The 18471-nt window shown below is 44.4% G+C and overlaps 1 protein-coding gene across 1 annotated transcript in view; it reads left to right on the top strand.

Annotated features, from left to right (window-relative positions):
- The window catches only part of CC2D2B (coiled-coil and C2 domain containing 2B), a 1427481-nt gene that overhangs the window by 471751 nt on the left and 937259 nt on the right, over window positions 1-18471 (top strand). The window contains 1 exon segment of the mRNA XM_085622020.1: window positions 14666-14875. Within this exon segment, the coding sequence (XP_085478146.1) occupies window positions 14666-14875 (210 nt within the window).

Consider the following 18471-nt stretch of genomic DNA (forward strand, 5'->3'; position numbering starts at 1 on the left):
CTGGCTTCCTTGATGTCTGCACTACAATCTTCTCGTTCACAGGTGGTCGCAGCTTTTCCTGACAACACTGAGGTGAAACCCCATGACGTGGTCCCCGGGGACTTTGTCCTGGTTCGGAATTTTGATAGGAAAAGCCAATTGGATCCTAGGTGGAAGTTGCCTAAGCAGGTCCTGCTGACGACCAGAACAGCTGTGAAGATCGAAGGACGGAAAGGATGGGTGCATTCCACCCATATAAAAAAATTTCATGGACTACCTTCAGATATAGACACTGTGCCCTGCACTCCCTCACAGACTGATTCAAAACTTCCTTTTGTTGAACAAAATGACTCTCAGTGCTATAAACAGAAACTCAGGTCCAGATCTAAACTGTCGGACGATTTGATTGTTTAAGTCCTCTCCAAGGTGAAGCGGTTGAATCTGTCCCGACATGTATCCCTTAGGTCTGAATGATGCAGAGTCCAGAATCATAATGAAACGACATGCTTATTGTAAATTACTGCGTAACCACTGTATTGTGACATTATTAATTTTGTTTTTATTGAGTATTTTAGTAATTATTACGAGTATGATTTTGCACATATATCATCCTGTTTCTAAACGTGTTTTCAATATAACTGATGAACATTCTTTTAGTGACCTACCGCCACATGAGTTGTCCTATAGACTTGCGCTGCGCAATAACACATTCATTAGTATGTTACATCATTCCCATCAGACTAGTAATGCGACCAATTGTTGGGTGTGTGGCCGACTCCCTCCCTATCAGAATAACAAAGGAGTTCTGCCTTTCTTTCCACATCCATTTACACGCAATGGCTCCTGTGGAGCATGGTTTAGTTTATTAAATTCCATAGACCCAGACACAGCAGTTTATCAACAACATTGGATATGGGGAAATCTGAATCTAGTTTTATTCAAAGTCTGTCACCCTAATAAGGAGGGTCACCCCAGTAGAACAGGAACTGATTTAGAAAATGAAGTGTATAAATTAGGTAATTTTACGCCTAATCTTATGATTTTGAATGTCAAATCCGAAGTTGAACTAATTCTGCCCACTATGTCAGTATTTCCAGTTAAGGGTGAATTATGTGTAAGAAAAGTTGGTTCCATACACATGGGCCATAGCCAATGCGTTACTACAGTAGAATATAGTGATCAAGGTAAATCTTCATTTAGAGCTTCTCGCCATTCCTACTTCATATGTGGTCAGACTGCATATATGCGTCTGCCTCTAGATTGGGATGGTACCTGTTACATAGCATTCCTTTTGCCACCTGTTTTCCTAGCTCCCCCTGATTATTATCGAAATGTTCATTTAGTACACAATAGAGAGCAAAGAGATCTCCCAGTTGTCGATTATACTGAGACGGCATGGGACAAGTATGTAGATTTCAATAAAGGTATCTTTCCCTATATAGGTACAATATCAAATAGTAAGCTGATACGCAGACTCACCAAGACTCTTGAAGCTGTAGTAAACGAGACTATAGCCGCCCTAGGCAATCTGACAGAGGAACAATCAGTGATGAGAATTGTTGTTCTCCAGAATCGTCTTGTCCTTGACGTCATCCTGGCCGATAGGGGCGGAGCTTGCAGGGTCATCGGATCCAGCTGCTGCATTTTCATACCAGAAAATTCGCCATCTGTATATAAAGCTATAACACGCCTTCATAAGATTGTAAGCCAGATACACGAGAATCCAGGCACTTGGACGTGGTCCGGGTGGTTTTGGAGTGTGATATCAGCCTGGGGATGGAGAGTTCTATCCTTCCTAGGTATTGGCCTTCTTATGCTATTCAGTTGTTGTTTATGCCTACAATGTGGACCAGCGATTTGTGGTCTGTGTGCCACATCATGCATTCCACATCAAGGTTTTCGTTCAAGATCCCGGAAGAAGAAAGAAGAAGAAATGATGCTCCATGAGCAAATCGAAGGAATAATGAAGATTGATGTCTCGTGAAGGGCAAGAAGGGGACAAGGAGGGAATGTGGAAATGTGGATTTTCCTGATCAGTTATGTCCCCTATCTTGGACCCCAACGGTTCTATATGCATGTTACAAGTACATGTATGTTCCCTCCAGTTCCAGTTTCTAAGACGCAAACATATGTGTGTCTACCGTCAACATGTTCTCTGTCAGATCCGCCATCAATGGGCTGGATATTCGATTCTTAAGTATGAAAGGCCACCGACTTTATATGGCTAAGTTACTCCATTTTTACAGTTCAGGCGAGTAGGCCCGATTCTGTCCTCAAAGCCTTTCCCTGCTCTCTGTCTCTGACAGCTTCAGCTTGAGCTCGCATCTGTATCCATGAACTTTGTCCTACTCCCTGTGCAGCTAACGGTGCCTGCCTCGGCCAGTTTTCGCCTGTCTGCCAAGAAGTTGTATTTCACCTTCGAATTATCTATTTTGCTCTTCAGCCGATGCATTCTTGCCTAGTAGTTTAAGTAAACATTCCTCCAGTTACCAAGCAAAAGGCCAGGCTTCTCTGTCTTCATGCAAGTGATTCATAGCCCTGTTGCTATGGAAAGTTTTCTGCCCCTCGCATCTCATATAGACACTTAGACGCTTGTACACGCACATAGTCAGTATAGAATAGATTCTGTCCGAGAGTCTCTTCCTTGTGGATAACATAGTTCTTTAAACATAGGATGTTAGATATGATTTGGGATTAGGATGACTTGACCCCAGACTTCTCGTCTCCACATGTAGAGCTAAATGTCAAGTCCCCTTCACCCCCTAGTTGCACGTCAATTACACGTCATGCTGCCGCGCGCGCATCTATGCCAAGTATTATCTTATAGATCCACCTATGTCTGATAATGCAAGCCAATTATGTTTCTTTTATTCCTTATTACGCCTAGTTTCGATTATGTCACTGTTACGTCATTTTTCTTATCAAATGTTACGCCTTCTACATTCGTTTCATTGTAATGCACTTATTATAAAAATGTATGTCTGTTAATAAGTTATTGTACTTCACTTCCTGAACCCTCGTGGTGACGGAACCTGAAGGCCGCCACTCGAGTCGGCCATTTTGAATGGAATAAAGCCCATTAGAAAACCTCTTATACCACGGATTCTGCCTCTTGTTATTTTGAGCTATTTACTTTAATTTAAGATTCCGCATGAAATTCAGTCCGGTAATATTTATTTTATTTACCACAGAACAACAAATGCCCAGATAAAAAACACAGCAGCAGATTCCGGCCTTCGCTTTAGCATCCCCTTATTCTGTCCCTTGCTCCGACCCCCCCACCGTCCCCGCGCCCCTTGTACAGGCTGTTTGATCGCTATCATCTCCATTCCCTTGTGCCCCACCTAAGCTACCAGACCCTTAATACAACACATCACGCCTCACCCCCAGACTGACTGTCGCCCCGCCCCCCACTAAGGGTGCCCCCATCTCGCCCCCGCAGGACCCCACGGTGTCCCCGTCCAGTCACGTCATGGCGTGTAAGAGTGCCTCCCATTGACTCGCTATTGGTGTCCGCCTGAGGCGTAGTGTTTCCTCCCGCAAGAGGGCCGCGCCCTCCGCCCTCGCCCACACCAGCAGCGAACCCCGCCACGCCTGCGCATGGGGGGGTTACGCTGCCTTCCTGCGCTTTGTCATCAATCGCTTCGCCACCACCAGTCCCAGGTCGAGAAACCTAGATGCGACCTTCGTGGAGGGAGTTCTGTGAAAAAGGTGCAACAAGTAGACCGGCCATTCAAACGGGAGTCGGCGGCCCGTACATGCACCGAGCGCTCCATGAACCGTCCGCCAGTACGAATCCAGCGCGGGACAGCTCCACAACATGTGGACCAGCCCAGCATCCAGTTCCCCGCAGCGAGGACAGCCCGTGTCTGCGCGATGGAAATACCGATTGATGGAGTCTGGTGTGAGATACGCCCTATGTAGAATAAAGTATTGTATTTGGCGAAATCGCATGTTCCTGGGGATCTTCGTCGGGCCCTGCAGCGCCCTATCCCACTCTTTGTCGGCCATAGGCCGGGCAAAGTCCGTTTCCCATTTACGGCGCAGTGGGGCTAGACTAATCGCCGCATGTGTGCGCAGAGAAGCTGCGAACCACCGGATCATGTGCCTCCCACGCCCCATGACATGGAGGTATTGCACCGTGAGGTGCTGTTCTGGTTCCTCTCTGAGATCACCCCACCGACTCGTCAGCGTCGCTATCAATGGGCGGTGACGAAGAAAGTGGCCAGGCGGCAACCCTGTCTCCTCCGCCAACGAGGCGAATGAAAGGAGAGCACCGTCCCGGTAAAGGTCCCCCAATGTGTGGATGTCCGCCGTATGCCAGTCTGCGAGCTCAGCAGAACGCAGCATCCTCCCTCCACCAGGAGAACCCTCTATCGGTATGGCTGGGGCATATGGGGTACGATTCCGAGTTAGATAGAGAGCACGGTGATAACATTTGTATGCCACCCTGACGAGGAGGGGCACCGGCTTTAACACCTTTGCAGCCGGATGGAACAACTCGGTGATATCAGCCAAACAGATGGACGGCGCTGCGGTCGCCGTGTCGTCTCGTTCTCTGTCCGCCAGCCACCGAGCCACCCACTGTAGCTGTGCCACCAGATAATAATGTGCAAAGCACGGCATCGCAAGTCCCCCCTGGCCAGAGGGGAGGTATAGTTTGGATAACGTGACTCTGTGGCGTGCATTACCCCATACAAAATCCCGGTGCGATCGCTCTAGGGTTGCAAAGAAGGATGCTGGTATGTAAATGGGCAAATTAGCGAAATAGTATAGAAGCCTGGGTAAAATTACCATTTTGACTAAGGCGATGCGCCCCGTAACCGTGAGGGGGAGGGTACCCCAGAACCGCATTTGAGCCCTGATCGCTGTTACCGCTTTGCCCAGGATGCCCTCCACCAGATCCGCCGGTTGCCGATATATTTGGATACCCAGATAACAAAAGGTGTCCGGCTGCCACTTGACCGGCACGCCCCCAAGATGGTATTGCGGGTCCCGGGTCTCCGCTCGGAACGCATAGAGACACAACTTAGTGGCATTCACCCGGAGACCGGAAAGCGCGGCAAAATTGGACAGGGCGCGCTCCAGTCCCCCCGGGATGCGCGTCACATCTTTGATAAAGACCAGGAGGTCATCCGCATATAATGATACCTGGTGGGTCGCATCGCCCAGTGGAATGCCGTCCGTCAGTAGCAGCCAAAGGCTCTATTGCGAGCGCGAAGAGAAGGGGCGAGAGAGGACACCCCTGTCTGGTGCCGCGGCCAATCGGAATGGCGTCAGAAATGTACGCTCCGGTTCTCACCCTCACCACAGGGTTCTTATAGAGGAGTGCCGCCATCTGGAGGAACCCAAGGCCCAGCCCATAATGTGACAGCGTCGCCACCAGGTACCCCCACTCAAGACAGTCGAAGGCCTTTTCTAGGTCTAAGACCAAGCAGCCCGCCCTAGGCCAGTGTTGCACCCCATCAGTAGCCACCCGAAAGAACCATCGCAGATTAAGAGGTGCTGCGCTTTGGCACAAAACCGTTTTGGTCCCTGTGCACCAACGCCGATACCGTTGGGGCCATCCGCTCCGCTAATACCATGGCCAGAATTTTGTAGTCCGCGTTAAGAAGGGCAAGGGGGCGGTAGGACCCCAGGCTGGTAGGGTCGCGCCCGGGCTTGAGCAGGGAGACCAAATAGGCCTCCCGCATAGAGGCGGGCAAAGTGGACTCCTCCAGGGCCGCAAGATAGAGAGCATGTAGCTTGGGCACTAGGGACTCCCGGTAGGCCTTATAGTACTCCGCCGGGAGTCCATCCGGACCCGGCGCCTTTCCAGAAGCCAAAGAGGCCACCGCATCTCCTATCTCCTCTACTGTGATGGGGCATTCCAGTGACTCCTGGTGCTCATCTGGAACTGTGGGCAGTTGAGCAGCCTCCAGAAACTGATCCATATCCTGCGCCTGTCGACGCCCTGTCGAACTGTAGAGGGCCGCATAGTGTGCCGTCAGTACTTGGTGGATCTCCCACTGCGTGAATAACGTTTGATTTTATCTGACAAGAATGGAAAATTATCAAATAAGATTCACAAGCTGATGTCAATGTTGTTAATTGGATGGATACAAGCAGCATAACATCTTGTGGGAAATGTGTGTATGATAAGACAAAACCGGTCTAAAACTAGACAACACAGTTTGTCCATCAAGGAGATTTAACTAATGTTTTTATTTGCCAATTTTTAAAGAGGTTACATTTTTCCTTTCTCACTTATAGTGACACCTATTACTACACTCACCTGCAAAAATTTCAAGAATGGGAGCATGCCTTCCAGATTTAAAATAAGTCTTCACTGCAGCATTCATCTTTCATCATTTAGAGTCAGTCTTTTCTTTTGTTGTAGAAATTGATGCAGCGGTCTGCTGTCAACAAGGTGAGCAGTGCTTGATTTGTGCCGGTGCTTTCCGGTGCTTAGCACCGGCATTTAATTGTCAGGGCCAGGTCTACACGCAATGCTGCACGTCATTGATTTTGATAGCGCCCTTGCACAGTGTTACTGTTACGGTGGTTGCCTTTGTCATGGATCTTTAAGTAACACTACACACCAGGAACGGTCCGATGGAAGGCAGCCCTAGCTACGTGTAATTTGGGAAAAGTCAATGTGCTTGAGTTAACTTGCAACAATGCTGGACACCTCACTGGATCGTGTGGCACTGTTGGGGGGTGGGGGGGTGCTAGAGCAGTGGTCTTATGGTGTTCAGTGCCGCCGGCTTGGGAAATTTAAAAAACGTCCAGGAAGGTGCCAGGTGGGAAGCATCACGCCGGTCAGGTACAAGCAGTTACTGTCTGTCTGGTGTGTGCAGACTGCGCTGTGCTGGTACCTGGATGCCGAGAGTTAGGTCGGTGTCCGTAGTGACGGTATCCCAGTCCCAGCGGCCAGCGCAAACTGTGTTGCGGGCGGCCCGGTGGCAGCTGTGAGCCAGCCTGGCCTGCCCTCTGCCCTGCCTCAGTCAAGATGAGAAAATGGAGATTTGATGAATCTCAATCTTCTCAAAGACTCAATCTGCAGTCAGTGTCTGTCTCACTGTATGTACAGCTGATGATGATCACATGTTGGCGAGGAGGCCGCGGCCCTTAGCAGTGTTCCTGGCCCGGTGGGCGTGTCGGGACACTGAATTGGGCTGGATTTTAGTTCTGCGGGGATTGGGCGGCAGGAGGCAACATGCGCAGATTTGATTGCGCATTTCCACGCCCCAGCATACCCGCGCACGGCACGTGACCCCACACCACCGAGGTTCAACGGGCCACGGGCGGCCTTTCAACTCGCCTCCTCGGTCACTACTCACTCTGAGTGCCAGCCAGCGCGACGCCCCGACGACGACATTGGTGTTAAGGGACTCACTGGCAGCAAAGCAGTAGTTACCACCAGTTGCCAGTACCGCCCGGCGGCCAACAGCACCCAGGTGAGGCAGGCAAGCAAGATCATGGCGCACCTGGCAGGCCCCGCTGCCCCCCAATCAGTTAATAAAGCAGCCTAAGGCAGTGCACTGACTGACTGTCTGCAGTCAGTGTGTGTCCCGGGCTCACCGCGAACGAACCGCCACCAACAGTTACTGGCCACCCACACCCAGTAAGGGTTAAGCAGTCAGTGAGTTAAGCACACAGCCAGTAGAAACTTTAACTAGTAGGAGCCGCCACGTGCCCGCCCCATTCCATAATGATGCCATTGCCAAGAGGAGAATGCCGAGATTCATGAGATGCTGAATAAATCTCAATCAAGTTCTTCTCAATTTGATATGGCGGCCCAGTGGTCGCGGCCTTTAGTTTTAGTGTTGCCGACCTGGTCGGCGGATCGGGAGGTACACTGAGATTTTATTTGGGCTGGATTTTGGTTCTGTAGTTGTTGGGGTTGTGCGCAGTAGGCTGCAGGCAGCGTGTGCGCACTGCGCAGTTTAATTTATTGCCAAGCTCCAGCATACCTGCACCGCGGCACCCCCCACCACCAAGTCATCGTGGTTCAACGGGCGGCCTTTTAACTCGCACCTCGTCAGTCACTCTGAGTGGCAGCCAGCCAGCCAGTGTGAACCCCCCCGTCGACGACGTTGGTGTTAAGGGACTGGCAGCAGAGCAGTAGTTACCAGTAGCCAGCACCGCCTGGCGGCCAACAGCACCCAGGTGAGGCAGGCAAGCTAATGGCGCACCTGGCAGGCCCCGCCGCCCCCGATCAGTTAATAATGCAGCCTAAGGCAGTGCACTGACTGTCTGCAGTCAGGGACAGGTGTGTGTGTGTCCCGGTGTCTGCCATTCATTAACATTAATTATAAAGCACAAAAGCAGAGGGTGACTCAGACAGTGCCACAGAGCTGTTCTTCTCTGTGCAAATGAGAAATATAACTCCCTTTAGAACATTTGAAGCACATTTCTTTATGTACTGACCCTGCCATGTGAAAAGGTTAATTTATTCAGAACCTGAAATAGTGACCACTCAGCAGAAATCAAAGCCAGTGAGTACACCAAAAGCCTTCCCCTGTGTGTAGATGTACAACACTTGTGAAAAGTCCTAGACCACACGCAGTGGAAAATAAGGCCCACCAGGCATCAAGAGATCAGGCGCAGCACCCCATGAGTGGAGCTTTCTCACCAGCACCAGTCAAAGGGCCTGATCATATGTGGGTGAAAAGCAGACCTCCTTCTGATCTTTGGCCTCTCTGGTCAGGCTGTTCACCAGCTGTGCAAATGTGACATTGGGTGGATAAGTTATTCCAGCTAAACTTTAGGTCTATGTAAGGCTGAACCGTGAATGCAATAATAAATGTGTCACAACATTTCCTCAAACACTGATTCCTGGCTGATGACAGAACTGCAGCTGGGTTTTAGCAAGAAGGAATGCAGTTTACTCATGAAAACCTGTGTAGCGAATGTGTTTTGTTATTATAATGAAGGTGATGTTTTGCTAGTCCTACCTCTCTTTCTACAATGTGGGCGACATTGCCACCTAGTGGACAGTGTTTAAAACTTAGATAAGGCTGAAGGAAGACAAGGAAGGGGCAAGGGTGCATGCACAAGTCTCTCAGGTGTCTCTCTTGCAGTGCTTAATTTGAGCTGGTGGTTTCTTGTGTTCGGCACCAGCACATCAGTGCCAGCACTGGGGCTTATGACAGTCTGACACATGGTGGCGCTCTTTGGCTACTTTAGCCATGAGCACAACAGCTGCTGTTTATTAGTTCACTTTACATTTATAATAACTAATAGGCGCCTCCCAAGCCATGCTTATGGCTTTGGGGACCTGGGATAGTATGAATCGCCACACATGTAAGAGTGTTAGGGTCAGTAGCTGTGTTTGTACTGTCATTGGCAGCTGGTGTGGTGCAAGCTGTAGTGGCCTCCGGACGAGAGCCCCGGCACATATTCTTTTACAAATTAAGCACTGAAGGTGAGAGCTATTTTGGCACATACTCACTTCTATTCAGAAGTAGTACATCCAGTGGCTTATTATTGCCTTTCCTTGACAACAACAGAAAACAATTATAGTGTACATAAAATATTGGAAATAAAGATCTACCTTCAATCATTGGCGATATCTCTTGGAAGCAGCAGAGCATAGGGGCTACAGTTTGAAGTGATCATAAGTGCCTGGGGTTTGAGAAACCTATTAAATGTTCCAGCCATATCAATGCCTGATTGAAGCTTTGTTTGGTATATTTTAACTTTCACATCATGTGCCGACCTGTGAAATGACATGGCAAAGCAGATGCACTGGTTTGAGTTTATGCCTTTAATGTCAAAACACGTCATGCCTTGGATGATAGGAAACTACCAACACTGGATATCCATTCATCCACTTCTCAATACAAGACACAGTTACGGTTTTCTTTCAGGAAATATGTGAGGTAAAAGCTACTAATAACATAAAAGTGTGAATATAATAATAAACTGACAAAAGACATATAGTCCAATAAAAACAGTGTAGAGAGAAGAATCTGTGTGTCCCTACGTCAGGTTAAAGCACCAGGCCCCACAATGGTGTCCTGATACATCTTTTATTGAAATACTTCGATTAGGCAGAACCATTGTCATTTGTGATAACATGTCAGTTCCTGCGCAGTCTGGGTACAAATAAATAGTTGAAAACATGGGGCCTATTTATGATGCTGCCTAGGCCTTCTCGTCTTCGAGGTTACATATAAATGGACTTATTAGTAGCCAGTGGTGAAATATACTCTATGTGATCGTTGATACCTTGCCAAAATTGGTCACTTCTTTCTGAAGAAACTCCCTACAGCTCCTGAATTGGCAATTGCATCTTCGTGATCTCATAGTCTATATTCAAAGTCTGGAATAGCATAGTCATAATCAGACACAAGTCAAAATAGTTATCTGACCTGTCACCCAGTCATGGCCCATGCAGGTAAGAGCGGTGGGGCCGGGTTGGGGGGGGGGGGGATTTCGACAGACGACGATGAGGGAAAATTAATTATTAGTTCAATTTTCCCTCGTCACCATCTGTCGAATCCCCCCCCCCCAACCTGGCCCTAACACTCTCACCTGCACGGGCCGCGGCTGCTGTCACCCACAATTAGATGGGCATGCTGAACGGGTTAGCCGACAGACTGAACAGTCCCTACATTGTATTGATTCTTGACCGAGTATCAATAAGATTGGAGGCATTTGACTGTCATTGTATAATGTATGTTAATGTTAATTATAGTTATAGAGCACCCATACATCCGAAGGTTTCATGGCGCTAAAAGGAAGCATGAGTGAAACAGACTAAAGGACGGAATGGTATAAGCCCAAGAATAGCAAGAGAAAGCTTGTTTAAACAGCCTGCTCTTTTAAATTTTTTGTGAATGACCCCAAATATGGTGGAGAACGAAAAAGAAGTGGAAGACAATACCATTCTGAAGAGGCTTGGACAGAGAACCTCTATACCTAAGTTTCTGAAAACTTGCCACAGCTAGCAAATTAGCTGATGATGATCAAAGAATCAGTAAAGGATTATATTTAGAAATTTGTGTACATATTGGGGAGCTAGGCCACGAACAGCCTTAAAATCCAAACAGCAAGTTTGGATTGTATTTTCTGTTTTATTGGCAGCCAAGGAGCTTTTTCAGAAGAGGCGTAGTGTGATTTTTCTGAGGGAGTTTAAAAACATGCCGGGCTGCAGCATTTTGCACCATCTGCAGTCTAGTTAGGTCTTCTCTAGGGAGGCCAAGATAGATGGCGTTGGTGTAGTCGAAACGCGAGCTGATTACAGCTGACATAAAGGTTCTGAGCGCATCTGCCGAAAAATAGTGGACAATTTCCTTACAATGCGTAAAATAAAATTACATTTTGAAACTAATGCCTTTATATGTGATCTCAAAGATAGGTGGTGGCAACTAAGACTCCCAGACTTTGTGCAACTTGCTTGGGATTAGGGAGGAGTCCCATTTCCTGAGTACATGACCACTCTTTCGGTTTTATCAGCATTTAGTTTCAGTTGGTTGTCCCTCATCCACCCTCAGAAAAAACATACAGTATCTTGAAAGTGTAGTTGGGAGGAAGCATTGTCATCTAATAAAAGTAGAATCTGAGAGTCATTCGCATAGTTGTAGAGCCGCCTTCCTCTCTTTCTCAGCTCTCTTATAAGAGGTGTGATGTAAATTATTTATAACACATTACACAGCTCTTTGCATAGAGCTCCTTTACCTCTGAAATTAGTATTTTCATCCATGTATGCTGCATACCAATTTTAAGTTGCTGTCCTAACAATTGCTCCTACCACATATCCGGCAATTTGAGCTCTTTACTACTTAATTCTGAGCCATTTTACCAAGACTAAATAAGCATACACATGTTGTGCAGACGTCAAGAAGGTTGTAGCTCCCGTATATCAGCTTGATAACACTGTCTGGTGGTTCACACAATTTTTGACTCACCTAGGTTCTCATTCCACGTTTTTTCCTTATTGTCTTTGCCTGTATCACACTGCCTAACCATTGGCATAATGATGGACATGCTGAGACTCTCATGTAGTGAGATCGGTGGCTTAACCATTCGTTTTCATTCAAAACTTCTAGGGTGGCTGTCAGTATTGTGAACTGTGGGAATATTTAATCCTAAATCTGAATCATAACGTTTAAAACTTGTAAGAAATGAATGAATAAATATTCCTGCCTATCTATGTCCAAATGTCTTGCATCCAACAAATCAGTCTACTTTTTCCTCTAATAGTTTTATTTTCAAAATGTATACTCAGACGCAATAAAATCCAGATAACCACTTCTTTTTCTGCTAAAATGGCCACTTCTTTTACTGCTAAAATATATTAAAATGCCTTTTAATGACTATGCCACATAATCAAATGTGTACCATACTCTAGAATGTATAGTAATTTGCCTCAAAATATGCGTACTTGCTTTACAAGATGTCAGGCTTGCACAATACACAAAGATTAGGAAATGCTAACATAATTTCAAGTGAGTAAAAATACAACCACACATTACAACTATCAAGAGTACTATTGCTAAAACTGTTGACCACAGGAAAATAAGCTTAGACTGCACAAATGTACGGTGTTTGCATGCACCCAGCACAAACGCACAATGGTTCTCATTCTGCCTTTATCCCAGTGTGGGTTGTGCTAATCAAAATCTGGTATTATGTTTCTTTTAGTCAACTACATTTTAAACACCGTGGGCCTGATTCACAAAGGTAAACTTACACTTTTGTGTAAGTTTGCTATTCTTTTGGTCAAACCAACAACTTCAAAACTGCGACGGCGGACTACAAATACTGCACCTAACTTCTTGATTCTTTTTAATTGAAAATGACCGTGCACAGCACATCCTGTTCCTGCTGTGGTTTGGTACAGCTGCTCAGCAAGATAGAGAATTGTACTTGATATGGAATGGTGCACCAGAGAGATTCTTATACAAATAAGTAAGCAAGGCAATTTATGATGAATATTCCTTTTTATTACATTTTTTGCTCTTTTTTCATGTTCAACCAAATACATGGGACGTCCAGCCAACACGTTTCGTTCAAATGATCTCACTTGAACTTCGTCAGGGCTTCTATATATCAAAAAATGGAATGCTTTAGAAAAATATTTGATATTTGGCATGCAGATGGCCTTGTTATTTTTGAGGTGCTACAGACGGGTACATTTAACCCACTGCCATACGTATGGATTGAGTATAATTTAAGGACATATTGGCTATACATATTCTAAAACGAGGAAGAGGAATCTTATCTCCATAGTCAATCCACATATGATCAAGTGAGAACATTCCATTTTTTGATATATAGAAGCCCTGACAAAGTTCAAGTGAGATACTTTGAACGAAACACGTTGGCTGGATGTGCCATGTATTTGGTTAAACATGAAAAAAGAGCAAAAAGGAAAATTAAAAGGAATTTTCATCATAAATTGCCTTGCTTACTTATTTGGATAAGGATCTCTCCGGTGCACCATTCAATATCAAGTACAATTTGCTATTCTTTTGGTATTCACAGACTACAAGCCTCACTACAAAAGCAAACTTGCACGTTAGTGTAAGTTTTCTATTTTTTTGGTATTCACAAGTTTAATTTTACAAATTGTAATGTTATGACTGCAGAGATTCAGCACTCGGGCATAGAATGCGCTCATAAAAAGATAGGCCTGCTCTATCTTTTTATGTGCGAGGTTCTCTGCCCCGACTGCAGCGTCTCTACATTCGTAAAATTACTATTACTAAAATTAAACTTGTGGTTTGTGAATACTTAAAAATAATAAACTTACACCCAAGTGTAAGTTTATCATTGTGATTTAAGCCATTAGTTCGTGAATACCAAAAAAAACAGTAAACTAACACAAAAGTGTGAGTTTACCTTTGTGAATCAGGCACAAAGATGTTATTACTTTCAATCTGTGTTTTCTAATATCACACACACACATAATGTGGAACAGAATGTTGTTATGAAACAGTGAAATATAGCCCAAAATTAGAAGGATTTACAAATGATTGGTTTATTTGTCACAGAAACATTCATAATCGGAGTAGCTAAAAGATAGATCGCTAATACAAGTCAACAAATTTTACTAAAGTGCACCCATGTCACATTATAACCAGGTTTCCATCATTGAGGACGAACTGTAAGAATTGCAGGTAAGTCCTGCACTTCAATCTGCAAAGCCCCAAGTCCCCCCTCACCAAAAAGCATCTCACTAATGCTTGTGTAGGAAAATACCAATGGAAAAGCAGTAAAGAGGATATTTTCAAGAAAGTTATTTTAAACAAAAGATATATGAGTTAGGTGTACCACTTAATTTCCATGAGTATGTTTATGGGTCCTTTAGAATTTGATGGACTGGGAGAATGGTCATAAATCATCAGTTCTGCAGTTCTGCCAGACTCGGGTTTCCCGTGCTTCATTTGGAGGTGAGTGAGCTGACAGGTTTCCAATGACAGAGCCTCTACTGGCTCTGCCGTTGGGAACCTTTAACTGGTGCCTCATCCTGACCCACCACCGGCCTGCTGGCCCTAGAGCATTGGAAGGCCAGTCCTATTGAGGGCAGGATTTCCACAGGCATTTTTCCTACTGTGGATCACCAGGCCGACAGGCATAAGCATGGCCTTCACCACCCCAGTAGTTCATCTTCCTGCATGTCAAACTCTAAAACCTTCCCACAGTCTCTAATCCTTTATTTTTTAAATGTATATATTTGTATTTTTTTATACAGGCAATGAAATCTGACCAAGAAAGTTGCATCATCAACAGTGTTGAAGACCAGACGCCTCTGTATCAGTTGGACCTATATATTTCAAACTTGTGCTTCAGTCACCATCCTCTGTTTAGCAAAGAAAACGTACTTGCAGCTAAATTAATTCAACTTTATGAGGCTTATCAGCACAGACGACAGCAAAATATTACCCATTCGCTAATGGAAAAAGTAAGACATATTGCTCTTAGAATTTTCAAATGTCTAGTCTGCAAATATTGTTTACATATGCATTTTATTTGTACCTTCAGGTAGAATAACATGTATATTCAAACATTGCTTTTGAGCATATAAACACTTATTAGAGCTCACGTTTGAAACATATTTATTCCAAAACCAACCTCTACCGCTACCCAGCCTCCTCATTAAGAATCAGATGCTGAACAACAAAACAGCAAACACTGGCAAATCCAAAAGGTCTGGTTTATAAGAGAAAATGTGTTTTCATTAGTGAGTTTGTGTGTGTGGTTGTTCGACCGGTGAGTGGCTAAAAGGGGCAACGAGCCACTGATGAGAAGAACTGATGTTTTTTGAGGTACTGAGTGCAAAGATGGATAATAAGGTGAGTGACACCACAGCAAATGGTGGCATGAACAGTTGAGAGCAAGGATGGATGAATGGGTGACCGTGCTTGGATTGATGAATCAGTGAGCGCAGGATAGAAAATTGGGTATTTTATATTTTTTACATTGTTTTAGCCCACTATCAACACCTTCACTTACACACAACTGAAACTAATGTACAAAAAAGAGTTAGGTTGATTATTCTCCTCATGAACTATTTAAGACTATAGAATCACTGGCCAATCTTACTGCAATTGTCACAGTTGTTGAATGTATTTGGAACTTGATGGAGTCATTAGTCTGTTTTGTTTCCACAATAAAGACCAAAGCACCAGAGATGTGATGTTGGCTGACAAAATCTCTGTCACAGATAATATTCCTGACTGTAGTTTGCATCTTCACTAATTCCCACATTTTAATATTTCTTGCCTTTTTCTTCCACTGATTTTGAAAAATTATTATCTTCTATCATACCATCTAGCTGTCCTTGGAGCCATGCCCCTGTAAGCTCAATCTTGCTGTTAAAGAGTTTGTGAGTCACTTACTCTTGCAGGTTGTATATAGTGCTGTCAATTGCGTACTCTTGCAGGTTGTACATAGGGTAGTCAGTCACTTACTCTTGCAGGTTGTATATAGGGGTATCAGTCACTTACACTTGCAGGCTGTATATACCTCCTTGAATTTTGAAGAAGCCTTCCTCCAAACCAGATGATGCAGATGACCTTTCACGATTTTCCTTCTGATTGTGGGAACTGCCCCTGAAAGCTAACTCAACTACCCCTAATTCTAATCCAGTGTCTTTCCGGATAAGCTTTTCCTCAAAGCCAAGTAACATTTCCATAGCCAACTTTCCGTATTTATCTAAATAGTCTAATTGTTTTATTCTAATGCATTCTAAACAATGCAGAAATATAGCAGATACTTTAGTGATATATTTATTCTGGTAAGGGGTACTGGTATTCATTCCAATTAAAAAGGTTAACAAACCCATCTCAGCAGAAGTTGCCTTTAATTCTGAAAACATCTCAAACATTTTAAATGGCTTTGAAAGCTATACCAAGATAGAAATGTTCCTAGAAATGTTCCTATCAAGAATAGACCCTTGGGAAGGTCCGGTCATGTCTTTATCTCTGGTGCTTTACGAGACATCAAAAACAAAAGGAATGGAGAAAGACTCTGGAAGGCTGGTCAGTAGTGACTAGGGCACAGAAGCATTAGGTGAGACTTCCAGGACAGATTAGCAATACACCAATCAGGGCAAGGCCACAAGGGAAGGCAGGCACTTCCAGGGGAATTTATGAAGAGGCAGTGAAAGGTGGGAAGTTGCCTCAAAATTGCTTAGTGGTATGGTTCCCCAATCATAGTTCAACCACCATTCTCCCCTTCATGAACCTTTGTTGTCTTTTCTCTGTTCCTTCCCTGCTTCCTCCCTTTCTGCAGTTACCAATGTGTGCTTCTCAATTCTTGAATGATTGAATGAATTGGATATTCTGCACTGTTGTCTGAATATATGATTGTACTCCTTTGGTATCCAACTGCTATGGCGTCCTCCAATCCTGGTACTCTATTGATTCAACATCCTTCAACATCATATGGCCATCTCCTTTGGTCTCCAGCTTTGTCAGGTTACCAGAGAAATTCCCAGTACTCATTTGACTCTTTACTGACATTCCTCTGGTAAGATCTGGTAAGTCCTGTGCTGGAATATTTTGAATGAAGGGTCATAATTGTTTTCTGTTACTAGTACTTCTCGTCTGTTCTTTAAATATGCTTAACATATCATTCTAGTAGTGTGTGCCCTGTGTGATCTTTGGCCTGTTGAGCCATACCTACATAAGCTGCTTTTCTTTTTCTCTCTCAATACCTTCTCCCATTTTCCCCAAAAGAGAGCACTGGCTTCTGAGTCTATTCTACCAGTTGTGGTCAGATGTCTCTCTTGTTGTGAAGCTTAAGGGATTAGCATCAGAATTGTAAATATTGTTGCATCAATATAAGATCCTCACAATTTGTTTACAGCCTGGTTCTCCACCTTAAAATGCAGTTAATGTGGTTGCATAAAACAATAAGTAGTGGAGTCTTAGTTGAGTTCAATCAGAAAATTTAACAGACTGTGTAGTATATACCAGGCCTTCAATCTGGTCCATGGAGTGACATCGTCAACTTTATTGAGGGTACTAGAGAGAGCGATAAATGCTGCATAGACAGCCTTTTTACATCTTACGTTCAGTTTTATAATTAACCTCAAGGCTAGAGCACAATCTACCAAACTACAGGGGGAAACAGCTTTTACTCCGTAGTTTTACTTCAGATTACCTTTATCATGTATTTTTTACTTCGAATAGACTGTTACCGCACAATACTTTACCACTCAATATATCAGTAGGTATCAGTGTTTCACCTTATGTAACAAGTTGTTAAGGCTTAGGGTTGGTGTGGGTTGAGGTTCCTGTGTTTTAGGGCTCAGGGCATGTGTTTGTTTCGTAGATATAGGACTTGGTTTTATTTGAGTGTGTTTTGGCGCATTTTTAGGTGAATTTGGCTTGTAATATCCTACAATATCCTAATATTTTAATATCCTTTTTTTTTTGCACTTCTGAAATTCATGTGAAATACGGTCTCATTTTAAAAACTCACGAGTGTTATCAAGTGAATGGGAGGAAATTTGAATTAACCTTGGAAGTATTGGAGGCTGGGACTACCCTACCCATCGACAACTTCATTTGATTGTGAGTCCATCTGAAATATATCTCTATAACCCATTAATCAGCTGACGCCACTGGTTCCCCAATGCACACCATATTTAGAAAGATATAATATACAGCACTGGAAAACAAGAAGAGTGCCTGCAGGTAAATTACCCCTTGCGGGTTGAATAAACTCCAGGTGTAGATATTTTGTGACTCTTGTTCTGTGTTACTTCAATAATCCTTTTTCACTTTCAATAAATATTGAAGGAAGTTGGGGCTTGAACGTCTCTTTTTACAGAGAATAGAGCACTTTGAAGCAGGATGGTTGATCAGAAAAGAGAATTCTGCATACAGGTTAAGTAAGTTTACTTTACATTCTATAGCAAAATCAATACATTTACAGCAGAAACGGTATGCGCGGTGAAAGTGTACGTGCTTGTTGTTTGCATGGTAAGTGTACTTTTAGTGTTCATAGATGTACACGTGTGGTAATGGTATGCGTGGTTAAATATGCGAT

Source organism: Triturus cristatus, chromosome 1_2 (assembly GCF_964204655.1).
Source record: "Triturus cristatus chromosome 1_2, aTriCri1.1, whole genome shotgun sequence".
Taxonomy (NCBI): Eukaryota; Metazoa; Chordata; class Amphibia; order Caudata; family Salamandridae; genus Triturus; species Triturus cristatus.